The sequence below is a fragment of the Malaclemys terrapin genome, chromosome 14 (genome assembly GCF_027887155.1).
Source record: "Malaclemys terrapin pileata isolate rMalTer1 chromosome 14, rMalTer1.hap1, whole genome shotgun sequence".
NCBI classification, from domain to species: Eukaryota; Metazoa; Chordata; order Testudines; family Emydidae; genus Malaclemys; species Malaclemys terrapin.
The window spans coordinates 8428728-8448158 of record NC_071518.1 but is presented as its reverse complement, the minus strand read 5'-3'; the positions used below and the strand labels follow the sequence as shown (position 1 = coordinate 8448158).

The 19431-nt window shown below is 47.1% G+C and overlaps 1 protein-coding gene across 1 annotated transcript in view; it reads right to left on the bottom strand.

Moving 5' to 3' along the window:
• Window positions 1–611: 611 nt before the first annotated feature.
• Window positions 612–19431, bottom strand: part of COTL1 (coactosin like F-actin binding protein 1) — a 32815-nt gene continuing 13995 nt past the window's right edge. Inside the window, exons 3-4 of the mRNA XM_054049203.1 lie at window positions 17117–17274; window positions 612–1956 (exon numbers count right to left, since the gene is read on the bottom strand). Of these exons, the coding sequence (XP_053905178.1) occupies window positions 1846–1956; window positions 17117–17274 (269 nt within the window). The 3' untranslated portion in view covers window positions 612–1845. The remainder of the gene's footprint in view (window positions 1957–17116; window positions 17275–19431) is intronic.

Here is a 19431-nt window from a genome sequence, read left to right as displayed (position 1 = left end):
GTAACCTGACTCAGTCATTTCACACAGGCCCTAACAGCGTTTAAAGGCTTCCTGACCTGGGCTGCATTTGAATTGATGAGCTAGAAGTCAAGACTCCGTTCTGTTCCCCCTTTGTTGTATCTTAACTTGTCAACAAATGTCCATTTGATTTACCTTTTAGGTAAGTTTTTACTACAGTTAGCCCAGCATTGTAACACACGGGCCAAGTCATTAAGGGAAATTGGGCGGCTTGCTCCGAAAAGGCACTCCTTGCTCAGAAGTCTGCTTCTGACCTCCCTGCATCTGCTGCGTGAGAGTGAAACATGCTACGACCTAATTACAATTCCCAGCTGGTGGTCGGCGGTGCTGGAAATTCAGACACAGAGCTCCTGAACAAAGTGTGTCAGCTGACTATGGTCAGCTCTGACTTACCAGAAGGGGAAGTGCACACAGGGTCGGTATACACTAAATATACGTAAATGAATTTAAACCAGTGCTAAGCTCTACTAATGAGCACCGAGGCTGCATGCTCTGTACCCCACCTCCCTTCACCCACTACGAACACCCGGAATTAAGAGAGCCACCAAACCCAGATAGGTTGTATTAAAAGAACTAAACAGTCATAGACAACATTATTTTGAAAAAACATTTCTTTACTTGTTTTTATTAGCGCCAATTCACAACCCCCAATACACAGTTTTCCCTAAACTTAATTCTGGGGACACTCCTCATAGATTGGGGGTGGGGGGGAAGAGGGGGAGAAAAAAAAATATACAGAAAAGATCTTTGTTTGGTAACTAAAACTGTGCCAATGTTGTTTTATTAATCCCTGAATGTTAAGCATTGACCTACTGCTGTTGAACATTCTATTCTGAATGGACAGGTCTGCTCTGCTCCATCTCTTGGGTTATGAAGCTAGAGCATCACGGAGCTGCCTTAGGGCCCCCCAGATGACTCAAGATGTTGTTTTTAAATGACCTTTGCGGAGGGGGGGGGGGGAAAATAAAAAAGGCTGCTTGGATCCAGCAGCTGTTATTTTTGTAGTTGTTTAAAATAACCCCCGAGACCGCTGTATACAAAATAGTGAACAAATGTCCAGACCTTTTACTCCCCCCCCCGCCCCCAGTTTACTGTTGCCATGATAACTTCAAAATATTCAAATCACGTTGGATCAAATTTTAAAGAAGGGGGAAGGTGGAGGTGCAGCACAGCAACCATCAAGCAATGTTTAAGGCAAATTTACTTCTTCCCATTGATTAAGAGTTGAAAACGAGATTTGTTTTTTTTAAACTGCTAAGCATCATTATCGCCACTGGACATCTAAGCTCAGGTAATTTAATCAAAGTTTAAGTGGCGTCAACTCAAGTAGATCTGAACATCGAAGAAGGAAAATGATGTAGTCCCAAGAATACCATCAGGAACTTTAAAAAAATGCCGTATGTGCACAATTTCTAGAGATTTTTCTCCAGGTGGTAACCGGAGCCCACTTTGAACCCCATTCAAATGCGAACACATACCAAAAAAAAAAAAAAAAAAATTATAATGGCAGGCCTGTAAGAACAGCAAGGTTGACTAGGACTATGCAGGGCCAAACAGAAAGGTAAACCAACATGTTATAGAAAGCATCAGCATCTGCTTGGGGACTGAGTTACTTGTGCAACTTTTGTAAAAAATAAAAACAACTCATATGGAAGAGGGAAATGGAATGGAAAATAAAAGTCCATTTTGGGAGAAGGGAAGGGACTTCTTAGGTGCACACAAATAAGCCGTGTCTTCTCTCGTTCGCCTCATCAGAATTTAGTTGGGTGGTTGTGCTTTGCCCCTCCCTTCCTGATCCAGGCAGATGGTACCATGTGGCTAGAGCATTCACTCGTTCTGGGCATCATAATTAGCACCCCCGGCTTTCTTCAGCTCATTCTTGATGTACTCCTCCTCCAGCTCTTTGTAGTCGCTGATCACAAATTCTTTGGCAAAGTTCTAAAAGAGATAGAGAAAAGGGGAATGGCGTTAATTACTTGGGGACCAGAAACTGTCCAGCTGTGTAAACACTGGGAGGCTGTTTCCACTGGAACCTCCTTTGGCCCAGGACACCTAAGGTTAAGGTAGATGCAGGTTGCAACGCTTTCTCCTACACGTTGTCTATTTAGCCTGCAAGCTCTTTGGAGTAAGGACTATCTCAGGGGTGGGCAAACTTTTTGGCCTGAGGGCCACAATTGGGTATGGAAATTGTATGGCGGGCTATGAATGCTCATGAAATTAACAATTCAGAGACATTCAAATAAACTTTATTAAATAAAGATACATTTTAGTGGAAATAAACATTAAATCTTACTTACTATTACAAATATATATACAAAACAACCTATTACAATAACTATACCAAACTTACCCCCTTTCCATGCCCTCTTTGATTAATGTGAACAATGCAGCTGGCACTCCCTGGCCAACTCCTCTTTGTTTTATCCTCAACAATGGAAAATTAACACTACTAAAACACCAGAGTCACCTAAGCCAACAAGTAGCAGGCATGTGAGCTTACACGTTCCAGGCTCGGATGGCGCGTGAGGCGAGTTTGGTTTGTGCAGCTACAGTAACTCACGTGCTCTCACGCAGGTCCGGCACACATGGGAGCGCCAGAGCGGGGCAAGCCGCCGACCCCGCTCCCCGGCTGGAGGGCGGCAAGCCCCCAACCCCGCTCCTCGGGGGCCAGATGAAAAGGTCTGAGGGGCTGGATACGGCCTGCGGGCCGTAGTTTGCCCACCCCTGGACTTTCTCTTAGTATGCCCTGTGCATAATGGAGTCCTTGCTTGGTGCTTTTAAGTGCTACTGTAATAGAGATAAAAAGGCCTTTTTAGAGATATGGGACTTTGAAAAAAAGACTAGTTCTTATCCCAAGTGCAGTACAGGTAAGATTCTTCATTGAAGCCATTAATAGCATCTTGGACACTGCATAATCATATCTATAAATTAATAGGATTGTCCAATGATGTAGCCAATCAATGCAGGAAAGCCAGTATGACTAAAGACAGAACATAATTAGGTTCCCTGCAGAACAAACCTCTTGCAGATATTTTTGTTGCCACTGTCTGCCAGGGTCCCCCACCCTCATCATCCTTCCCCCAGAACCTTTGTGGCAAGAACAACCGGCCCATTTTGCTCAGCCCGGTTGTTTGAAAACTGAAGGGATCAGAAGCATTTTGTCATCACGAATTAATGTGAACGTGCATTTGAAAGTGAAGTTTTTAATTGGTATTTCTGAGACCATTAGCAAGAGGCCATCCTGATGAGAAAAATCATTTCATGATCTGTGTGGGAGGCTAATTTCCATATCGCTGGGATATGAATAATAAAAAAATCACAGCCTCTGACAGTTAACCCTCCTCCCTCCCCCACTTTTTAATTGCTTTACAGTCAGACATTGGGATCTTACGCTGGCCCGGTGTCACCACAGCTACTTTAAACAACTGCTGTCATCATTCCACTCTCGTCCCAGGCTGGGCTTGGCCAATGCAAGAGAAAAGCCGTGTTAAAGACATTCTGCAGATTAATTAAGAAGAGCAGGAACTACTGCCGTTCGATCCAGCAGGCTGCTGGGCTGAGGAAGGCTGTCCCAGTGGTTAGGGCACTAGCCTTGGACTTGAGAGACCCGGGTCAATTCCCTGCTTGCCACCAACATCCTGTGTGACATTGGGCAAAACACTTAGCCTTTGTGCCTCAGTTCTCCCATCTGTACAATAGGGATAACAGAACTGCCCTACCTCACTCCGGTGTTGAGCATAAATCGATTAAACGGTGAGGTGCTCGGTTGCCACAGCAGTGGGGGCCATAGAAGTATTTAATAGATGAACTGACGTCTTGAACTGGCCTCTGAAGCATCTAGTTTCAGTCACTGAAGGAGACAGGGTACTGGACTAAAGGGACCTCGGCTCTGATCCAGCCTGGTAATTCCCAAATGTTCTGTAGTCTCTCTACCGAAGGTTAACGCAATATAAACTATTCTTTGGGACACTGGCTGTTGGTGCCACAGCACAGAGATTCAGAAGAGCTGCAGAAGTATATGCAGCTCACAGGAAGGTCAGTTGTGAAACCCTAAAGCTATACGTTGCCGGGGGTCTCGTGCAAAAGAGGTTTTTCAGAACAGACTGTGAAAGAGGTTCCCCAGCACCTCTGGGATACTAGTGCTACTATACTAAAGCAAGTCTACTGGTGCTGATTCAGCATTTTCAGATCACTAGTGAAATGTACTTCTGCTTCTGCAGGGGGTGGGTGCGCACACGCACACACACAAATTGCCTCTTGCTTCATATTTTCTCTTCGCTCCCTAAACCTAACCACTTCCCACAGCTGCAAGCATTTCATTTATCCTTTCCCCATTTCAGACACTAACATCTATCAGACAATTAAACAAAAAGATTACATTCCCTTGTCCTCTGTGGGGCCGTGGATACTTAACAGCAACGGCACTGCTGACAAAAAGCCTGATCTCCCAGCTGGACCGCATCAAGAAGTCAGCAGCGCCAGGATTCCTAGTAAATGAAAGCCCAAAATCCCAGAAGAGGAAGCCTCGCAGAACTAGGCAAGGCTTTCATAGGGAAGCAGTCATCTTGTTTGGGTGTAAACTGTTCTGGAACAGACCAGCCAAGACTGTCCGTCTGTGTATAGGGAAGAAGTGGGTTTTATATTGACATCAAATTCTACACTACATGGAGAGCTTTCATTTTGGCTGTTTCTCAAGAGCCTCAATTTGTACTGGGGGGAGGAAGGGAGAGAAAAGGGTCAATTTGGAAAAGATTTGCCACTTTTTTCATGCAATGGAAAAGGAAGGCACGCAGGCCACGACTGATCCCGTTTCACACTGCAGGGAACCTCACTATTTAAAAGATACTTGAAAGAAAAAAGCTTATAGCAGCTAAGTGAAGCCTGGTCCGCTCTGCTTTAGTTTAAATCGTGGTCAGAAGGAATTCTGGAAAATTACAATTGTTTGGCAGCACTTCAGGCTCCCAGATCAAACCAGTTCCCCTTAGCCCCATCATCAGTTCCTTTCTGGTACAGGATAGGCCAGCGCTACCTTCCCAGAAAGTAACTGACAGATTGTGACTATTTAAAATTAGGTGTTTTATGTTGACAAGGGAGAAACCCAGGAGAACTTAATCCAGCTATGCTCAGGAGTCTGGAATACAGAAGGGGGAAGGGACTATTTTAAGACATTCAAGTTCCATGAGGATTTACCCAGCTCAGAAACCCAAAGAGCCATTGTACTTGCAATTATTCTGCGTGAAGCTCTGTAGAGGGGCTCAGCTTTTGTTAATCCCAAGCAAACAGAGTCCTATCAAGTTGCTGTTCACTGCACTGTATTACCACACAACCCCCTTGTGAGCTTAGCAGTTTCAGTCTGTTTCCCACTGGGTTAGTAAACCTTCCCCCTCTCCAACACAAAAGCTTGTCAGTGCCAGGGTTACGTTAAAAAAAGGTAAGTCTTTACATAGTCTTTAATGAGAGTTGTAGCTGGCCCATAAATGCCTTTTAAAAACAAAAAACAAAAAAAAACACACACCACTATGCCTCCGTGCAAAATGTGCAAATGAAGCACAGAATCATAAAAATGTAGGACTGGAAGGGACCTTGCTGGGTCATCTAGTCCAGTCCCCTGATGAGACTTTTCCTCAACAGCCAGTTCTGCAAGTTCAGCCTGGATTCTGAAATTCATGTTGGATTCTTTCCTGCTTTATGCATCATCATCATCAGGAACCCTGAGCCAAATGATGTGTATTCTACATTAGGTGCAGTTATGCTGCTGCTGTGGCATTATCTATAAGCCGCAGCACAGCTGGGACAGAATTAGTGTTAAAGGATGTAGAATACCACGAGTTATTTCAGTTCTTTGTCAGTTGCCAATGACTGGAAAGAATTTAACAGAATGGAGTACTGGTCCCTCCATATCAGAGTTGAAGTATGAGAACAGGGAGGGAGAGGGTCTTACATTGCCACGCCTACCTCAATATTAGCGTTTTAGGGGATAGTAGAAGGGTAGGGAAGGTGAGAGAAGAAAATAAAGATTAACCAGAGTGGCGTAAAACCCAAAACATAATGCAACACAATCAGTGGAGCTGGTCAAAATGTTCTCAGTTTCAACTGACAGTTTTTTGCCCAAATTTCAACAAAAACAGGGTGGAAAAGGGACGTGATAAAACAAAGAGTAATTGTATTTCCTTTTGGACCTGCTCTAAAAAGCTACACCAAGCTAAGCAGAAAAATAAGTGAGAATCCATCTGCAGCAGTTGGAGGAACACACAATGTTTCTCCATTAAATATCTGTTCAAAAGATACAAGGGAAATGTTTTGTTGTAATTGGACAGGGTTTGAGCAGATGCACAAGACACAGCATGCAGGGTCAGAATGAGTTCCCCTAAGTTATCAGGGTATGACATAACTTGGTGAGGCAGGTTTACACCCTCAGTTTATTCTGTGCTTCTTAGGCCTTGGCTACACTCGGGAATTCGAGTGTAGTCGCGCCACCAGCGCTGTGAGAGAGCTCTCGCAGAGCTGTATGTACTCCACCTCTCCGAGGGGAGTAGCGTGCAGCGCTGCAGGCTCTGATTACACGGGCACTTTACAGCGCTGCACTCGGGGGGTGTTTTCACACCCCTGAGCGCAGCAAGTTGCAGTGCTGTACAGCACCAGTGTAGCCAAGGCCTTAGCTATCCCTATCCTATTATATGGCTGAGATGCCTCCTGTGTTGGCTTTTTTACCTTAGAAGTGTAATCTGGGTCACCGCCATAATTAAGGCTTTACTTTGTACCTTTCTGTCTGCAGACACTGTCAGGGGTGTGCACGGTTCTTTGCGCTGGCTTCCTGTTCACTTCCAGGTGCAAGTCTAGTTGCTAGGGAACCTCTTTAAGGCCTGAATGGCCTGGCACACAGGTGATAGAGAGGAACTGTGGTTCAGTGATTTGGGTGCTTCCCTGAGAATCTGGAGACCTGAGTTCAACTTCCTGCTACCAAAGCTGTCCTGTGTGACCTTGTTCATGCCAGTTAGGGCAAAGTTGAGTCAAGCACCTAAATACCTTTAAAAATAAGGCACAGAGGGATTAAGGGCCAGAGTTCCCCATTTGTAAAATAGGAACACCACCTTCCCCACAAGGGTGAGGGGAGGAGAAAATAAATACATTAAGAGATGGTGAGATGCTCACATACTACAATAATGGGGCCATACAAGTATCTTAGATATAGCGGACACCACCTCCTGCCCTATATTCCCTCATGCCAACGAAGAGTTGTTGGTTCCTGGGATTAGACGGGACAGCAGGACTTTCCCAGCTAAGGGCTCTCCCCTCTGGAATTCACCATCCTATCCTGACTGTAGAGAGCACACAGGATGGTCCTACTTGGTATAGCCTAGAAGTGATCTTTGCTTGGCTTAATACAGCTCATGGTTTGGTTATAGCTTGCTTGGTTATAGCAGCCCTGCTTCAGTGCGGAGTGGCCTAGAGCAATTCGGTATGTGCTACAAGAGACTAAGAGGGTGTTAGTCTGCAGTGAGTCTGTTAACCCTTTCACATTTAATTCAATGTTGCCAGGTACAGTATATACATATCATTCTTACTGACATGTAGAGATTTCCCCTGCCCCATGCCGAAGGTTAGCCACGTATTTCTTGCCAGCTCAACTATCCATACAATGTAAAGTCTCCAAAATTAGCAGAGAAGGCTGGATTGCTGCCACCTTTGCTTTCAAACTGCAGCCTTCATGCAGCATGATCAGTGCCAATCTTTGCTTGCAGGACATGCTGCTGCATCTCAAACCAAACAGAGTCACTGACATCAGCTTATTCCCAATACAGTACCAATAAGTGTATGAACTCAGGAACGGACAAACCAGGTTAGAAAAGCACCTTAGGCTGTTGTCTATGCTTTACGCCGAACCTCATTAAGGTTCATTTACCCCCCGCTCCCTTCCTCCAGACATCACTTACTCCTGACCCTGCAGTGACAACTTTTCTGCAAGGGATAGATGAGTGACTCTGGGGCAGTGGCATCCAGTAACCCCTCCATCAGAGGCTCCCACTTAGAGAAGCTTTGCTACCCCCAGCATGCATTGTGACCCATTCTCCCCCCAGGAGCTGCTAATCACAGCAAGGTGGGGGCAGGGGTGATAAGGGTTCCCAATAGAGTTGGAACACAGAAGTCCACAAGCATCAGGCTTTAGTCAGATTTCTGTTCTAGCATCAGAGCTCCTTTTTCCCCACCCCGGGAGGATGGGAAGAAGGGAGGGGGCTATAAGAGACAGGAAGGAAAGTCCTACCTCTCTGTCCCACACCACGCCCAGTTTTCTAATTCCTTTCAAATGAATGTCAGAACAGACGTCGCTGATCCAGGCACAAGGCAGAAATCTGACTCTGGGTCCTGGGGCTGTTCGCAAACCTCTTGATTTGCCTCCCCCCTCCCTCCCGGAAAATTTTTTTTACAACCTCAGCAGAGCCTTTACAGTGAATTGCAGCTTTTGTATTCGCTCCAGAGCCACCAGTGAGCCTATAGATAACGAAAACAACGTGGCGGTTATCTTCGTGGACAGCAGGACTCAGCAATAACCGGAGCATCTTTGCTTTGCCTCTTGAATCATTTTACACAATACACAAAATAAAAAGTGTATACAATGCACTACAACATGGGAATGCATTGTACGCTCTGCTCTGCCTTTTGAGTGCTCAGCGGAGGAGAAAGCAATAGAGACCAAGGCCCAGATCCTGCGAGCTGATCCAGGCAGGCCCTTCTGCCTGCCTAGAGCACCACTGACCTCCATGGGACTTTACATGGAGGCAAGGGTCCACCCAGCTGGTCAGATTGCAGGACTGGGACCTGTCTCTCCCACTTAGAGACAAGGGATTTATGCAACATTTCTGACCTGCTCTCCTCTGCTAAACATCAATATGGAAGAAACTTTGCGAAGGATTCTCCCTCCCATATGGCCTCTGAATGCTCTAATACAGGGGGCCACAAAATCTCCTTAGCCAACCAAGGCAGAATTTGCGTGGGGCAGGTATTGTGTACAATTGGGCTGCCTTGCAGAGGCCCCCTTATAAGTCCTGGCATAAAGGGCGTGGCAGGGCCGAGGGCAGAAGGAAAGTCATTGTAATACATACACCTATGTGGATGGTACTGCTGCAACGCAGCTGCAGATGCGTTAAAGCAGCCAGGAGCTGCTGTAAAATTATGCCAGGTGGCTTGCAGTGGCCCCCACAGCACCTCAGAATCCTCCCTGGAGGCACAGTACAGAATTCCACCCCTTATGTCTACTGGAGGCAGCTGCTGGTTTATGTCCAGTTCAGATGTAACCTAGAGGAGACATGTTCTGGGTGACCTTGGGCATGTCCCATACTCTCTGTGTGCCTCAACTCCCTATCTGTACAAAGGGGATAGAATACTTCCTTCCTCTCACTCTTTGTCTTGTCTATTTAGTTTGCCAGCAGCTTAGAGTAAAGGCCATCTCTCACCATGTCTGTGTGCGTTGCCCCGCTTAATGGAACCTTGATCCTGAATGGGGTTTCTAGGCACTAGAATAATAGAGGGGAGTTATTGCATTGTAGCCAGTGCCACAGCCACAAAGGCACTGGCCCTACACTATAGGTGAGGCCATTTCAAATGCAACATTTGCCAACCTTGGTATCCACCAATTCTGACTGTAGGGAGAAGCCAGTACCATCCTCTAGGAAATGTGGACCCTACCAATGACAACTGTATCTGAGCTGATCTCTAACTTCTTGCAAAAGGTCTTAGATAGGAAAAGTTAGACCACGGTGTCAAAAACTGGATTACTGAATATTGTTTATTCTGGGTTGAGAACATTAGACACTGAACTATCCTTATTAGACCAGGACTATGAGGTGGAGGAATTCCATCTCCATTTGTTATAGCTATTATGTTAAAACACCGGCAGAAAAAAAAAAAAAAGGGATTAAAAATGGTCATGTTAAGACAGAAGCAGAACTACTGTTTGGGTTAACAGATGCTATCCACCCAGTCTCACTTGGGAGATGCCGATTCATATTCGCTAGAGGCAGCACACATTACTCTGAAGGCCTGGTTATCACACTGTCTCATTAAACAATTGTCTGTGCTAGCATTTGAAGTGTTGCACAACATGCATGCATGCATGCATGCACGCGCGCACACACACACCTCAGTTCAGAGTGATGGCTCATCACTCTGATCTTAAAAGGAAGCAGCTTCCACTTTACACCTTACAAGTCTGCATGGTGACAGGCCGCCTCTCGCCCTATAAAAAAAAAGGGTAATTTGCCTTGCCATTTTCAGTGGCGTTGAAATAAGATTTCAGCCTGGTAATATAGAATGTGATGATCTGCTAAGCCCGCAGCTCCTCTCTCAGGGTACTTAGTTCTATGAATCATGGTAAGTTACAGTCAGCAGCCTTTCTTCGCTTACCATATCAGTGCATTTTCGTCACCCCTCACCTCCACTTTAGCAGCAGACACGGTCTGATCTAAAGACAACTTCATTTGCAATTTAGAGAGCGTGACCTGAGATCTTGTTTTCAGTATTTTAGCCATTTCAGTTTCCCAACAGTAGAAGCAATGAAGAGAAGATGAATTATTCATACCCAAGAGGACAGTGAACATTTAAGGCCCAGATCCTCTGGTGCTGTAGCCCAGGAGGACACAGCACAAGGAAGTGTGTGAGTAAAAGTGTCCTTAAGACACCTTTGTACTGCCCCAGCTGTGTGCCAGTCTGGCCATACAACAGAAGTGAAAGCTGCCTGAAGGTTACCTTCACTCGTGATCATTCCCCTTTATTCGACATTGGTGAGGCCTCATCTGGAGTACTGTGTCCAGTTTTGGGCCCCACAGTACAAGAAGGATGTGGAAAAATTGGAAAGAGTCCAGCGGAGGGCAACAAAAATGATTAGGGCGCTGGAGCACATGACTTATGAGGAGAGGCTGAGGGAACTGGGACTGCTTAGTCTCCAGAAGAGAAGGACGAGGGGGGGATTTGATAGCTGCTTTCAACTACCTGAAAGGGGGTTCCAAAGAGGATGGAGCTCAGCTGTTCTCAGTGGTGGCAGATGACAGAACAAGGAGCAATGGTCTCAAGTTGCAGTGGGGGAGGTCTAGGTTGGATATTAGGAAACACTATTTCACTAGGAGGGTGGTGAAGTGCTGGAATGGGTTACCTAGGGAGGTGGTGGAATCTCCTTCCTTGGAGGTTTTTAAGGCCCGGCTTGACAAAGCCCGGGCTGGGATGATTTAGTTGGGAATTGGTCCTACTTTGAGCAGGGGGTTGGACTAGATGACCTCCTGAGGTCCCTTCCAACCCTGATATTCGATGAGCTGTCAACAGTCCCAGGCAGGCAACACAGCAACTAAGGGATCAGTGGAGTCTCTTATCCAGCAACATCCCCTATCGCCCCCAAGGGGAATAAATATGGAGCAACAGTGGCTCTATGCCAGAGGTTGATCACCCTATGCTGGAGTGGGCTTCCAGCAGTCATTACAGCACAGATGAAGTCCCTGGGTGGAAGTGACCCAGTAGTGGCCATTCCACCAGCTTGTAGGGATGCTTTGCACAGCTGGTGCAGTGCAGAGTAGCCAGGCGTCTTTCCCCTCCCCACTTCAAAAAACCGAATTGATTGTCTTCAAACCCCAGCAATTTCCTCATCCAAAGGAATTCCGTGAATATTTGCTCATAAAAATCGAGTGGCTTTCCACCCAAATTTGCTTTAGACAGACAACAGAGCATATGACTTTCTGGGCAGGAATGCTGGAGGAAACCGTGAATAGTCAAGGTTTCCAGAAGGTAAATGTTGAACTAGCAAATGTGAGCATTCGCACCAGGCATGCATCCAACCAGGGACTGGGAATCCCTTTATTTATACAGAGCCATGGAAGAGCTTGGTGTTTACAGAACAAAGATTTCCTACTCTGAGGAGCTTAAAACCCTAAGTTAAGATGAGAATAACATAGATGAAGGAAGAGAAAAAAAAAGGAGTTTCCCTGCAGCAAGGAGAACTAAGACTTTTTTTAAATGAATCTCTACAATCTGCAGAAAGGGAGGAGGCCACCAGAGAAAGGCTGGTACTACCAGCCTCCTGCTCTCTTTGGACACCCCTTTTGCAAACAAGAGCAGATAGGCGAGCCAAGGCAAGTAGCACATGTGCGGACATTGCAGCAGCAATCAGAGAGAGGCTGGACCTGATCATTCACGGCCCTGCATCTCATGGAGTCATCTATACCAGCTCAAAGGCGAGTGCAAAGTGGGTGTAAAAATCAGCATGGTAGCATTTGACAGCCTGGCTTCCAGAGGTGTGGGACAAGGCACTGTTAGGACCATGGTGCACAGGGCGGTCATTAGTCATCAGCACAGTTGCCCATTTTAAAACCCAAATGGAGCCTTTTTTTCCCCCCTCTTCTTTTCCCCCCCTTTTTAAGGTAAAAAGACAGCCCTCCTGTGCTAAGGCCATGTGTGCCAAATTTCATCATGGAGGAAACAGAGTGAAGACTCATGGCCCTCAGAACAGCTCAAACAGCTCGAAACAGCATCAACTACCCTAGTACAGTGGTTCTCAAACTAGGGCCGCTGCTTGTTCAGGGAAAGCCCCTGGGCGGCCGGGCCAGTTTGTTTACCTGCCACGTCTGCCGGTGTGGCCGATTGCAGCTCCCAGTGGCTGTGGTTCGCTGCTCCAGGCCAATGGGCGCTGTGGGAAGCAGCGCAGGCCGAGGGATGTACTGGCTGCCACTTCCTTCAACCCCCATTGGCCCGGAGCAGCGAACCGTGGCCACTGGGAGCCGCGATTGTTTACCTGCCGCGTCCACAGGTTCAGTCAAACAGGCCCGGCCCGCCAGGGGCTTTCCCTACACAAGCGGCGGCCCTAGTTTGAGAACCACTGCCCTAGCGCATGCTGTACCTTTCCACATTTCCTGGGTGCTCCTGAGCAAGGCAGGTCAAAACAATTGTTACAGAAATGGAGACAGCCAATAGGTTGGATGTGTATTTGAGCACCAAGAGACAGAACTCAATTATTAAAGCAGGTAAATCTAGGAGAGGGCTTGGCTTTTTAAGCGACACAAAAAGTTTAAAGTGCAACACTAGTGTATAATTTTAAGTGAACAAGTAGGGCCTACTCAATCAGACTCCCAAACCTGCAGCCATAGATCCACCCAGCCTGGGTCAGCTTTATCAATGGGACCTTTGCATCAAAAAGCACCAAGTGTCCTGTGTTCGATCTTTGCTATTATAAATGGTGGCCTACGGTAGGATTTGAACCGCTATGGATCTCTGAAATTTGGGGTGAGCCCCTTCAGCCAGGGGAGTGTGTAATCCACACTAGTCCGGTGTAAATCTTTGTCCCCCTCTCTTAAGTGCTAGAGGTTTATGCTTTTAGATTCAGAAGTCCCCATGAATTACCCAGCCATTCCCACACCACAAGGTGTGCAGCATGAGATGGAGTATGCTGACAGAGCTCCATCAAGTTAATTTGAACTCCAACAAGCTATACCCCAGGAGTCTCCACTCGCCCCTTAATAGCATGTTAAAAGGCACCCATTCTGGGTGCATGTCTGCATGCCATCCACCCCTACTCCAAACCCATCCTCAGCTGACCTTGCAGAAGGGTTTGGGGCAAGTCACAGACCTGAATGTTGGCTTTCCAGCTGTGGTAGAGGGATGGGGGTGGAAATTGAATAGCCTGACAAAGGACCCACCCAAGGTTTACTTGAACTCCTCCAGTATAATAAGCACAGAGTGTCTGGACCTTTCGCCATAGTTTAAGATGAGGGATTTCAGCTCCACTGACGTCGATGCAAATGCGCTGATTTCCATCAGTTGAGGATCTGGCCCAGTAATTTTACAATTCTTGAAATACCACTTCATAAAATACAGAGCAACTGCAGCCACTTCCAGGAGAGGAACCCAAAAGAAGGCAAAGCACAAAGAAAGGGCAGGCCAGTTCCACTTGCTTTTAGGATCTCGACAGAAGCACGGTGCCTATTGGCATTTGTTCAGCTTTGAACAGTGCTCAGCCCGTTGCTTGTAAATGCATCTATAGTGTATCATAGAACCATAGAGTTAGAAGGGACCTGCCAAGACGCAGGATTTGTTGTGTCTAACTTATCCAAGACAGGCTATCCAGCCTCCTTTTGAAAACCTTCAGTGAAGGAGCTTCCACAATCTCCCAAGCAGTCTGTTCCCCTTGTCCTACTGTTCTTACAGTGAGGAAGTTTTTCCAGAGATTGAAATCTGCTCTGCTGTAGTTTGAACCCATTGCCTCTTGTCGTGCCCTGTGTGGCAAAAGAGAACCACTTTTCTCCATCTTTTTAATGGCGGCATTTCAAGTATTTGAAGACCTCTGTCATGTCCCCTCTTAATCTCCTCTTTTCCAAATTAAACATAGCCCGTTCCTTCAGCCTTTGCTCAGATGACTTACATTCCATCCCTTGGATCAGCTTTGTTGCTTGCCTCTGGATCCTTTCCAGTTTCTCTACATCCTTTCTACACATTGGTTACCAAATCTGGACGTAGTACTCCAACCGAGGCCTAACCAGCTCCGAGTAGAGCAGTACTATCACCTCCCGTGACTCGCATGCTATGCCTCTGTTAATCATAGGATTAAAAGGTACTGCAAGGGTCATCTAGTCTAACCCTCCTGCGACTCTCCAAGAATACCCCAGCAGGACTCCTTCTCATTGGAACTTGGGTCTTAGAGAGAGGAAGGTGGACTTTCACAAATATTATCCCACAGCAAGTGCCCTTCATGTTTTACTCCAGGGTCTACTGACTGTTGTTTGAAACCCAGAAACTTGTTCTGATCATTCAAAACTCAAAGCTGTTATCTGCTATACAAAAACCACCTTGTGCCATACTGCTAATTCTGAAGGCATCCCCTGTGTTAAGTATGGGTAGAATACACAACTAAGTGTACATAGGGGGCCGGGATGCAAGAGAAGCCACAAAATAGTGAGCAGCTCACACAGCTGGGGTTTTTTTTTTTTTATGTTATTTCTCTTTCTAGAGCTCCTGTTATCCCACCCAGGGAACCAAAACTGGGTAAAACTTGTGCTTTCTTGGCAAAAAATAAATAGATTAATATTTCTGGTTGCATCCCACTTCATATTAATAAAGCTTTGCTTCATCGCTACCATTGATAGGGGTAAACCGTCTGTTTCAGCATGAATCCTTCACTGTAGTTCCCATGTTGGGAGGTGCAGCATAAATGGGTATTTCCTAGGAAGGCGTTTGAATTTCAGCAGGCCTGCCCCATTTTTGAGTTATTTGTAGGTTAAAATCATTAAGTCAACAAACATTACACAGTAAACGGAAGGGACCTTCATTTTCATCCTGCACACTCCGCTCTCAAAGAGCTTTCTTAATGTAGACAAATACTATGGGACAAGGTTGTTACAAGGAGGAGGATGAAAAACTGTTCTCATTAATCTCTGAGGATAGGACAATAAGCAATGGGCTTAAATTGCAGCACGGGCAGTTTAAACTGGACATTAGGCAAAACTATAATGCGGACAACTGACCCATACAACAGTCCATAACTTCCTGTTACATGTCATTTGAACTTGATTGGTTGCCTGTTTAATAGCCTGTTTGATTTAATAAGCTATTGGAGAGTTAACCACTCTTGGCTTTGACGTAAAGCTTTGATAGGAAGTTTTCAGCTAGAATAACTGTCAGGGTAGTTAAGCACTGGAACAAATTGCATAGGGAAGTTGTGAAATCTCAGTCATTGGAGATTTTAAAGAACAGGTTGGACAAACACCTGTCAGGCATGGTCTAGTTATTACTTAGTTCTGCCTTGAGTGCAGAGGACTGGACTAGATGACCTGTTTGAGGTCCCGTCCGATCTCTTCTATGATTTTCAATATTCAGCCTGTTCTGACAGCTCAATGAGAAAGGGTATTCTGAGGCACTAGAAAGAGGCAGTACATTTAGGGAACTGGTTTATAAAGATGGGTCCCACCATAAACATTTCTTCAGCGGAAGCAAATGCTGAACTGTAAATCTATTCAGTCATAGTTGTGCTGCTGTTGGCTAGGATACCCTTGCGTACAACAGCGGTAGGAACATTTTTGGTGGTCCCTTCTTGCCTTAAACTCTAAGACTATTTTAACACCTAGTTCTGACACAGTGCTTTCAGCAATAGATTTCAAAGCCCTTTACTAAGGAGGTCAGTATCATCATTCCCATTGTACAGATGGGGAAACTGAGGCACGGAGCAGGGACATGACTTGCCCAGGATTACTCTGTAGGCCAGTGGAAGAGCTGGGAATAGAACCCCGGTCTCCTGACTCCCAGTCCAGTGCCCTCTCTGCTTCTATCTATTTTAGATGACAGGATCTGATATTTTAGTCACAGCATTCCACAATGCAGTTCTCTAACAGCTGAAGTTCCCCTACTCCTTGATTTAAGTCTACTAAGGTCCATTGAACTTGAATTTTGTGAGAGCACAATGCTGTGTCAGAATGTCCTAGGCATGCGCTAAATGGTTAAATTATAGGTTGTGCTTGGACAGACAAATTCCACTGGGGAAACTTTCTGAGATGTGTGTATTAAGCACACATCTCCATGTTCCTGTTACACCCAATGCCAAACAGGAAACTATTCAAATCTAGTTAACTATTAAAAGTTGCTTGTTAATTAATACCGATTGCAAGCCCAACCTTGCAGTCTATTGTCTCTGTAGAGGGAGATAACCTGGAGCCTTCTGTGGTCTAAAATAAAATAAAAATCACTGAAACAATTAGCACGGCAGTCTCTTTCCTATTCTCTTTATCCAATTTAAACTACCAGTGCGCTGCTATACATGCCTCAATATTAAGCTGTTTTTATATCAGACAGAGAAAGAACAGGGGCTAAGAGATATGCTTACCCAGGCAAGGACTGGAATGCATACTTTTATTGCTCTCCTTACAGCCATAAGTGTTGGTGACAGCTAAGAGTCCAAAGGAGCTAATTTTTAACTGAGCATGCAAAGGGCAGATTGAGTCTTGGTGATGGTAAGGAGGGTGAAAAGTTAAAGCTTTAAAAAGAGAATAGTTTTCTAAGGATGACCAAATTTCCCTCTTCCCACCCCATGCTCTCAAAAGGCTAGAAGCAGTGCAGGTCAGAAAGGTGGCATTACCTGTACTACTTCTTTGACCAGAGTTTTGTCAGTCCCGGTTTTGGCTCTCTGCAGGCCGCTAACGTTCTCTCCGATCCAAGTGATGAGGGCAAACTTGACTCGCTTGCTCATGGCATCCCCAGTGGTAAATCGGACAAATCCAAACAACCTGATATCATCTATAAAAACAAAGAAACAAAAAGGAGAAGACATTAGAAGGGAGACAAAATATTACCTCACTAAAGAATTCATCTCAGTCGATTCTGAGCATAGCCAGGTAGTCTCCTGATCTCTATTCTAATAGTGTTGTGTTGGGAATTCAGAAGATGTGTACACACACGTACGCACATGTGTAGGATATCTTTTTCCCATATTAGATCTGTCTTTCGCTATTGCACACTCACTGACTAGGAGTTACCTGACTGGCACAGCTGTACCATGCAAGCTGCTACGCTGTTAAGTCTGGAAGCGAGGAACACACTCACAATTGGCCAGGTCTTTCGAGTCCACACAGCTGACCTGGATGATGCATTTAATCTTCAGCATGCAGGAAAGCGAAGACATTGATCACTGGCCCCTATGCTGCAAGCTGCTCTGGGAAGGTAAGGAATCCACCTGTGCAAGGCAGTTTGCAGGACAGGAGACTTATGACCAGATGCACACCCAAGCCTGATTGGATAAGCAATGAGAAAGACTAGTCAAGACCACAAGTTATGTAACAGTGACTGCACTGCACAGCAACCAAAAGAACCATACCATATAGACCAAAGAAACAGCTCACTGAACAAAAACCAAGACCAGTAGTTGCTGAGGGCTAGACACATCAGTGGGCTGGTGTGCTGATTTCCCAGCCCACAAAATAAGACAGTCAGGCAGCCTTCAGTCGGTTGTGATCCCTTCTTCCTGGGGGAACTTACAAAGAGTCCAAACAGAACAACAAAACACAGGGTCGTAACAAGACAAAGACAGCAACTACAACCACCAGTCTCCATACACAGACCTGTGGGCAGGCTCCAACTCGCAGGGAGATGTTCCCAGGCAAACCTTCATATTTCCCCTGCTCCCATTAATGTGTCAGGGTTAATTGGTGGCTGCATTAATCCTTTAAGGCAGGGTTCTCAAACACACAGCCGGGGGCTGTATGCGGCCCGCGGGATTATTTTCTGCGGCCCGCGAGCTCCTCACGGCCCCCCTGCCCTCCCCCAGCGTTTACCTAGAGCGGCTCCGGCCCGACGCACACAGGGGGCAGGGCAGGCCGCGGTTCCCCATTCATGGCCAATAGGAGCTGCTGGGGACGGTGCCTGGAGCAACAGCCACACACACCCCTGCGCCCCTCCTTCCCCAGGTTCTGTCGGCTTCCCGGAGCAGCGCAGGGGCAGGGCAGGCAGGGAACCTGCCCTGCCCCCCGGTGTGCATCGGGCCAGAGCACACCCCCTGAACCCCTCCTGCAGCCGAACCCCCTGCCCTGAGCCCCCTGCTGCACCCCTTCTGCACCCTGACCCCTGCAGCACCTCGTACCCCTCCTGCACCCCAACCCACTGCCCTGAGCCCCCTGCTGCACCCCTCCTGCACCCTGACCCCCTGTCCTGACCCCCCTGCTGTACCCCTCCTGCACCCTGACCCCCTGCTGCACCCCTCCTGCACCCTGACCCTGTCCTGAGCCCCCTGCTGCACCCCAACCCCCTGCCCTGAGCCCCCGCCGCACCCTGCCCCCTGCCCTAAACCCCCCCGCTGCACCCCGCACTCCTCCTGCACCCTGACCCCCTGCTGCACCCTGCAGCCCTCCTGCACCCCAACCCACTGCCCTGAGCCCCCTGCTGCACCCTGACCCTCTGCCCTGAACCCCGCACCCCTCCTGCACCCCAACTCCCTGCCCTAAACCCCCCCGCTGCACCCTGCACCCCTCCTGCACCCCAACCCCCTGCCATACCCCTCACCCCTCCTGCACCCTACACCCCAACTCCCTGCCCTGAGCCCCCGCCACACACCTGGGGGCAGGGAGGGGGCAGAGTTGGGGTGGGGATTTCAGGGAAGGGGTGGGAAGAGGCGGGGCCTCATGGAAGGGGTGGAGTGGGGGCGGGGCCGAGGGTGGAGGGGTGGGAGGTGTCAGTAAATGCGGCCCTCGGGCCAATGTACTGGCCCTCGTGGTCATTTGAGTTTGAGACCCCTGCTTTAAGGTCTGGGTTAGTGATTACGCTTGTGCCCTATCACAGTATCTCATGCTGAAAAGCATGTGCTGGATACATTTAGACCACCAGTGCTCTCTACTGAGAGCTCTCAAACTCTATTACTATTTCCTACTGTCCCTGAAACTTCTGCAGATCCACATAACGAAA